Genomic DNA, 8,303 nt, shown 5'->3' on the forward strand with positions numbered 1-8,303 from the left:
CGATAAGGAGGCACGTGTTTACTCTCATTATACTGTGGATCACTAAAGAAAACAAAAAAACGATCCCTAAATCCAGATTAAATAGTAAATAGGTTGCATTCACGTGACAACAATCCAAAGCGTCCATTGTTTAAGACTGAGGTGGAGCAACTGAACATTTTATGACGGTAACTATGGTAACTGTGATAATTGCCGATTTTTTCTCTTAGTTTTTGTTTAATATCTCATTAATCACTGGGAGAATCCACACGAAACAAAAACTGTTTTAAAGTTCATTGTCTCCTCCGTCAACAACATACATAAACCAATGTCCAATTATTTCATCATAAAGGCGTCCAAAAGTGGAGACAATATTCAAAAACATGAGTGTGATGTCCAATAGGAAAAGACAAAAAGACAAAAAACTAATATGACAGGTTTGTGAATCCAATCACTATGAAATACTGAAGAGGAATATCAATTGTTAATTTTCTTTTTAGAGAATTCTTACAAAAAGAGTTGTATTGGCACCTGCCCTCCACCTGACATCACATTCTAAATAGTGAACACCACCTATTGAGTAATCACATCAACCACGTCAGGTTAACATCGTTGATACGCATGTGACAAAAACGCAAGCATATACTTACATCATTATGAGGGACCAGATTGTAATCCGCAAATACAAATGTTCATCACTAAAAATGAAACACAATTCTCTATCAAGCATACTGGTCAGGTCTTGTCTGGTCTTTTATTGGGCATTGAGTCAGATCATGTTCGGTAAGAAAACACATTGAAGTCAAATTAAAGCAACTAGCAACAAAGTTCTTTGCATAACAAAGCATTAAATTGTTTCCATCAGTTCACTGGATAAAAGCAAGGAAATATTTGAAAAGCGGTCAAAATTAAAACAATGCAGTTTATATTTGTATTGATAGATAGAAAACAGTCATATTCAATAGAGAAAAGTTTCCCTACAGCACATCTGTCTGTTGTGAATTTTGGCCATGCACATTTGAATATATTATCAATTTGTCTTGACTTGACTTGAGCTTTCGGCTTCACTTGCAGGTATTTTGTGTCACCTTATTAACAATCGTCTTGGCATTTTTAACTCAAACACTTCATGTATGCAACACCCGTTCAGTCTCAAATACCTATAATAATAATAACTCTTGGCAGATAAAAAGAGTACTCTTGTCATATTATGATTAAGCACCAGTATAATCAACAAAAGCTGTCTTTCAATGCACCGTGGTACTGACAGCTCAGACTAAAAATACTCTGTAAGGCAAAGTAAAAGTCAGAGAGGAAGAAAGTTTGACAGGATCTTGGGTAAAAAGGTAAATGAATGGTTGGTGCCAAACTGCAGCGGCCGATGAGGTTGTGGTTATTTGGTCTTCATGAAAATAAAGCTCTGTTGATCGCTGGTCATTTCTGCCTAACGACAGCTCTGTAGATTGCGAAGCCCAAAACGGCAACGACAGCCGAGCCCAGCGCCACTCGGAGCCAAAACGAAGTGTGGCTCATGTCAGAACCGTTCAAGTGCCTGGAAGAAAAAGACAAACCTTGAATTCTCGAATACTGTATTTGGTGTGAGCTTGTTTGGCTGCACGTACGGATACACAGCGGCCCAGGCCAGTTTGGTGTAGATGTTGTTGCTTGTTGAATCAAGGAAGAGGTGGGAGAAAGGCAGCGGGGCAGGCAGCCTGTGTTTGTAACAGAATTCTGCTGGTGTCATCCCATGAAGCTGCTTTACTTCAGGAAGATCCACCTTAGAGGCCACCACCACACATGGGATGTTGCTCTCCATGTAATGTTGCTGTGAAAGAAAGAAATGTCTCAATGTTACAGAAACAGGGAAAATATCTTGATCGAGAAACACTATAAGTATCAGACCGGAAGAAAAAGTGTTAAAGGAATAGGCCACTGTTTTTACATACTGAGATATGTTCTTACCTAACCTTAGTCGAATTAATATATACTCGTCTGGTCTTTGTCCGTGAGCTCTGTCACGCAAACGGAGCACATACGCAGCCTCTCCCACATAGAAGCTACCAAGCTCTTCCACGAGTTCCCTATTTAAATAAAGTTACGTGAAGTGTTTTCATGCGAAGTAAATTTACACAGAAATGTAACATGTCGATTTTATAAGCAGATAAAAAGGGGAACTATATTGTGAGGCGTAATGATACAGGAGCACAACGTCTAAGGTTAACTCCTAAAGGTTATTGACGGAAGTGAGCGGGGGGTATAAAATTGACATGTTACATTTCTGTGTAAATATACTTCGCATGAAAACACTTCATGTAACTTTATTTAAATAGGGAACACGTGGAAGAGCTTGGTAGCTTCTATCGTGAGCTTTTTTGGAGCTATATGACATGTGGGAGAGGCTGCGCATGTGCTCCGTTTGCGTGACAGAGCGCACGGACAAAGACCAGACGGGGATATATTAATTCGACTAAGGTTAGGTAAGAACATATCTCAGTATGTAAAAACGGTGGCCTATTCCTTTAAAGAGATATTTCAGGATTTTTGACATAGGGCCTAATTTCCTAATTATCCAGAGTGTTGTTGATTTCTGGAGAGATTTTTTTTTGTAATTCATGCAGTTCTTATATTTGAAGAGTTTTGTGGCGCTAGGCTAGTGCATGTCTATGGTATCAGCTAGACTGCATTAGTCTGACCCGCTCCACAGAGCACCTGAGGCAAATCACTTATAACGCCAGACTAACCATATAAATGTCTGTGTCGATGGAATATTTTTTGGAATAAAACTGACCTTGCATCACATGAATGATTGCATTTTGAGGGACTATTTTCTAGCAGATCACTCCGCCACTGCGAAGCTTATACAACCACGAAGCTGATGCTGCTCAAATTCAAGTTATTTTAAATGCAAAACGGTCAAAATTATTCTATCAACACAGACATTTATATCTTTAGTCTGGCGTTGTAAGTGATTTGCCTCAGGTGCACTGTGGAGCGGGTCAGACTGTTTTTAATACAGGCTAGCTGATACCGCAGAAAAGAGCAAGCCTTGCACTAGCCTAGCGCCACGAAACTCTTCAAATATATAAGAACTGCATGAATTACAAAAACTGGAACTGGATAACTAGGAAATGAGGCCCTATGTCAAAAATCCTGAAATATCCCTTTAAGGTTTTGAGGAAATTTGACAAGAGATTAATTGACTGGTAAAAAACAAACAGAAAGCAGAAAGCAGTGCAAATGTTATAAGATAATCAAAACACTATAAACACTATATAACCACTAGTAGTTGCCCTGATTTGTATATGTTTAATCAGATAGCCTTCTAAATCTAGTCAGCCCTCAAAATAACTTGTACATCGTATAATGAAATGATGGTGAAAATATCGCTGCTGCCCTCTGCTGGCCATTTGGCACATCTCACAATCAAACAGAGACATCAACCCAGGTACATTTCTTCCATATGTTGTGCCAATTTAAAGCTAAAAGAATAGTATAGAAAGAAAGAAAAAACAGAAAGAAAACACATGGCAAAAATCCCCCTCACAGACCTTGTAAATACTGGCACAGTAGTCAAACGAATGTGGGTCGCAGGTGTCGTACATGAGGCAGGCGACATCACAGGCTGCATCTGACGCCTTTAAGAACTCGGCCTCTACGTCCACCTCCTGGAGCTGCTCAGAGGAGACAAGGCTGAGTCCACAATCAGGCATGAAGAGACACAGCAGGACTGATACATACGATAAGGTACTTTTCCTGGTTCCCGACTTGGATTGTGTTTATCACATAAGGTGAAAAGGCACTGGTGGATTTGTCTTTATCCTGGGAAGAAAAAAAAAGAAAGAAGCTTATTAACCTTTTTTAAAATCAATAATATTACTCTGCTTTGAAAGAAAGATTAATTGAATCCTGTTATTATTATTTTACTCTAAAAATACATTTTGGCTCCAAGATAAGAGGAATGCCTGTAGTGTATATAGCCTATTATTTACACAATATTGCAATGCAGTGCTGTGTTTCTCTTCTTTACTCAGGACTTTATTAGTTTATTTGGTAGGGACAGTGCATGTTAATGAACAAGCCACACTGGATTGTAGCCTTGGACTAATTTCTATCCGTCGTCCCCCATGCGCACTCTAAAACATACTCTCATTCATTCTGTCCTATTGTACATGTTATTAGTGGTAGGGGAAACCTACGCAGACACAGGGAGAACATGCAAACTCCACACAGAAATGCCACGTCCAGATGGGAATCGAACCCGGCCCTTATAACTGTGAAGCACAAGAGCTAACTGTTGTGCTACCATGCCACCTACTGGATACTGAGCCTTGCTTAGACCTGGTTTAGTCCTAGCCTGATAAACCACACCCACCTTCTTTCTGCACGAAAGAAGGTGGGTCTGGCCACGCACGGTAGACACGTTGTTGATTGGCCGAGCCGAACCAATCACGACCGTCACAGAGAAATGAGAAGGCTACGTCACTCGCTGCACCTCTGTGTTTTTTGTTCAATTAACGTTAACATCAGCCAAAACTAATCATTGGATGAAGTAGTCAAGGATTTTGCCTCGCGTTCTCCGCGTGAGTTTATATTCATTTCATATTTGTTTAATTGGACACAGCTGTCGTCACGTCCGCTAATCGCTAATTGGTTTATTTCACTGACAATCTGTGCGCGTTAGGCCCGCCCGTTCAAACTGCTCCAATTGCTCCGTGACCAGACTAATTCCCTGCATGGAATGGACAGGGAAGAGTATGGCAGAGCCAGGCAAGTTTAGTCCAGGTTTAGACCTACTCACCGATTTCTTTTTATTGACAACGTTCTGTAAAAACAGCAGAACTATTTGCGCTTGATGATCGCGCATGCATATTTAATCAGGGCAATTAAGGTTGGGTCTTTGCTATTCTGTGACCTCTGTTCTAAAATCAATTGATATATATATTTTCATCCAGATGGTGGTGCCATTGCCGTACCGTTGAGTTGCGTCCAATAAAAGCCTGGAGAAAAGCAGATTTTCCTGTTCCCCGAGGTCCAATCACTTTGCAGAGGAACACAGTCCGCTGTGTGTGACATTTCTCTAAGTCCAGCTCTTTTTCACGCGTCACTTCAAAAAGAAACATACAAAAAATAAGAGAAAAGACGGCATAACAAGTAAATGGCTACTCAGTTAATCATTTAAAAGTTATTGATACAGATGTCACAAAATCCAGTCAGTAAAAAGTGGCCTAATTGAGTTCAAACCCAACATTACAGCATTATTTTGTGAGTTCATCATTTCTGAAAGCGTAACAATGAGCCGGCACCTGTGATCGCAGACGTCTGGGACTCCTGTTCAGTGAGGATAGAATAACCCAGATATCCCAGGTGTTCCAGGCAACGGTGGATGTCAAGGTATGCAGAAAGTCTGTTGAAGAAGACGCAGTGTGTGAGATATCTGATTTTTCAACAAAGAGTCGAAAAAGTTGATCTGGTTGAGGCACTTACGTCCACTGACAGAGATAGCCTCGATTCGAGATAAAACCCTTGTCTGTGGTCGGGACAGACATGTAGACGTCTGCACCCCACGGCATATAAGGACATACACAAAATAAGTTTTTAAGTTCTTCTGGTGACAGGGCAGAGTCTTTGTCCTATGAGTAAAAAATCATAAGCATGACATTAAAAAAAGATCTTTATTAATGTGGGGTACGGTCCTGTGCAGAGTCACCTACTTCATCGTACTTGTCAAATATCCGCTGAAGAAACTGATAACCAAGGGGATTGAGTTCTGTTGTACAACCAACATTAACCCGGAGTCTAAAAAAGAAAATCATGTTGAGTAGAAATGATCGATCAATATGAATACGTTACGACATACTCAGGATAAAGATAATCATCGACTAGTTCCAAGTTATCATCATAACCAAATTTCCGAAGGATGGTCCACGTCGTTTCATGGCGCCCTCTTTGAATAAATAATGTATTCAGGAACAAGAAACCTGAAAAACGAAACACGATCCTCGGTCACCAGATCCTCGTGACCTTTGAACAAAGCGCTCAACCATGAAGTTTACCATTTAGAGTGAGCCCATTGTCCTGAACGCCATCACTGGTGTTTTTCCAAACCACAGTTTTCACATCATCTAAGGCTTGAGGAGCTAAAGGATTCCCAAAACAAGATTTCTACAACAACAACAACAACAAAACAGCATCAAGATTCAATTCAAAGACGGCAACTCAGATGTCGCAAGGTTAAAAATGTACAAATTTAACCTGAAAACGATTTAATTCAGCATCACTTAAGATCCGGTCATTGTCCTGGTCTGAAATGTAGAATACTCTGCTAAGCGCTCGAATGCACAGGCGCTTCAACTGTGGGCCACAAACAGAAAGTTACAGCCAACAATAGAGTTACGAGATACAATTGTACTGTAATCTGTTTCAGAGCCTTACTTGTTTATCTTCAGGGTCATAGAGGGGGGCAGTCGGGTGAAGAACGGCCTTTTGTGCATAGTAAAACAGTTCCGAAATATTTTTAAGGTTCTTTGCTGAACACTTGGGAAAGAGAAGACAAAGCATTATCACAGTTCAAGGCTTGTGTGCGTGTTTACATAGGATCACTTATCATGGACCCTTCGAGAACTGATTATTATGGACAGATCTGAGGCGGGACACTTCAAACTCACTTCAACGCAAGTCTCGATTTCCGAGAACTGGTTCATGATGGGAAGAATGGTTTCCATAGAGCTCCCGCAGCGAAGGTCAGACTTGTTTCCCACAAGGATAATCGGAATTCTGAAAGACATCATGGACGATTTTTTAACTCACAAAAAAAAAGAGGAGCTTGTTTTGACCCAGTTGAACAAGGCATATGCGAACATTACCTGCAAAACACAACAAACAAAGCTCACATAATTCACACTGACACATACTTGTTCCCTTTTTCTGCATTTCCGTTCACCAGAGGAATCCATTTGGTTCTAATCTGAAATGACAGTGCGTAAACAGAGATGCTTTAGGTGTAAATGCACGAGTTGGTACTTTCAAAGAAGTCGCTACCTTTTCTATTGTGTCTTCATTGGTAACATCATACACAACACAGACAACATTTGCCTTGAAAAAGAGAAAAACGTTAACGGTTTACACAGTATTTCCGAAAGTCTTTTCTGAAACGACCATCATCACCACCCACCTTAACAATTTCATCTCTAAGTGTTTCATCCGTCTGCTCTTTTTCTGTTGAGAGAAATGGTAAAAAATCACAAACAAACCCAGCACCAACACGTTTATAACTGGGCTACTGTGGATTTGCACAATTTAAAAGCAATCTGCATGTTGTGCACCCAGTTACAGACAAAATAGAGACCACACTGTTAGTTACCGGAATAATCCACAATGTGTGTGGGCACCTTCTCTGGAGTCACATCAGCTGGGATTGTTATCTCCTCTGCTCTGTGAGGAACCTAAGCCACGGAAAAACAGAAGAAAAAAACCTTCAATAAACGTGATTTGGAGCAAAAGTCTTAAATAGAAGTACCTCGTCTGGGAACTCTTCTCCAACCAGAGACATGATAAGTGAGGTCTTCCCAACTTGGGCTGTAAACAATTGTTACACACGTTAATAACATGATGAAAATATAACACTGTAATACACTACTGTCGCTTTCAAAGGAACAGAACAGTGCCAAGTATTTTACTTTTGTCCCTCCATGATATGACAACTGTATGTCTATGTCTATGTATTATGTGCGATGTAACGGTGTTGAGAAGCCTGGGCAGGTTCAATGCAAAGATGACTTTTTATTTTGCTAGAAAAGTACAACTTGACAGCGGAGATAATGTAAAATAAATTATGAACATTGTTTGCAAACTCATCAAAATGTCACAATTCGGTGTTATCGGTTTAATTGAATGTTATTATGGATCGCTTTGCTATTGAACCTCATCAAAACAGCTACAAGTTACAGCGAGCTGCTGCAACAGCTAATACTGCTAGTTAGCTTATGGGTTGTCCACGATCATACTTACGTTCCCCTAACAAAAGTATCCTCACGTCCTGTTTCATCTTTCCTCTGGTCTGCCAACAATAAGCGATTAAGCGCCTCTAAAGAACCATTTACTCGTAGATCAAATATAACGCTTCAAAGTAAAACTGGGCGCCTTTCCATAGTTTGTAAAGCAGCCAAGGTGAGTCCCATGTGTTTCCGGTTCACGATCATAAACGCGTAACTGCGCCCTCTGTCGGACACACAGAGGATCGACAGAACCTTCCATTCTGCACTTTTTATAAGCAAAGTCATTCACGAAGACACAAATGTTACAAATATTTTTAATTTAAAAAAGGC

At 40.2% G+C, this 8,303-nt stretch overlaps 1 protein-coding gene across 1 annotated transcript; it reads right to left on the reverse strand.

Annotated features, from left to right (window-relative positions):
• Positions 1-751: 751 nt before the first annotated feature.
• On the reverse strand, positions 752-8,160 carry rhot2 (ras homolog family member T2). Its single transcript, XM_079577433.1, has 19 exons — positions 7,987-8,160; positions 7,496-7,554; positions 7,340-7,421; positions 7,151-7,194; positions 7,018-7,071; positions 6,891-6,943; positions 6,645-6,753; positions 6,412-6,513; positions 6,232-6,330; positions 6,033-6,141; positions 5,837-5,957; positions 5,691-5,775; positions 5,464-5,609; positions 5,283-5,383; positions 4,953-5,083; positions 3,718-3,798; positions 3,528-3,650; positions 1,602-1,804; positions 752-1,531 (listed from the first exon to the last, which is right to left on the reverse strand). Exons 1-19 carry the CDS (start codon positions 8,021-8,023, stop codon positions 1,414-1,416), a joined length of 1,857 nt encoding a protein of 618 aa, XP_079433559.1. The 5' UTR covers positions 8,024-8,160; the 3' UTR covers positions 752-1,413.
• Between the last annotated feature and the right edge of the window lie 143 nt (positions 8,161-8,303).

This window comes from Gobius niger (assembly GCF_951799975.1).
Source record: "Gobius niger genome assembly, chromosome: 19".
Lineage (NCBI taxonomy): Eukaryota > Metazoa > Chordata > Actinopteri > Gobiiformes > Gobiidae > Gobius > Gobius niger.

Coding starts and splice junctions, on each gene's coding strand:
- rhot2 (XM_079577433.1), bottom strand. CDS start 8,023: ATGAAACAGGACGTGAGGATACTTTTGTTAGGGGAAC. Junction 7,422..7,495: donor GAGAAGAGTTCCCAGACGAG/GTACTTCTATTT, acceptor TCCGTGGCTTAG/GTTCCTCACAGAGCAGAGGA. Junction 3,651..3,717: donor ACCAGGAAAAGTACCTTATC/GTATGTATCAGT, acceptor TCCTCTGAGCAG/CTCCAGGAGGTGGACGTAGA.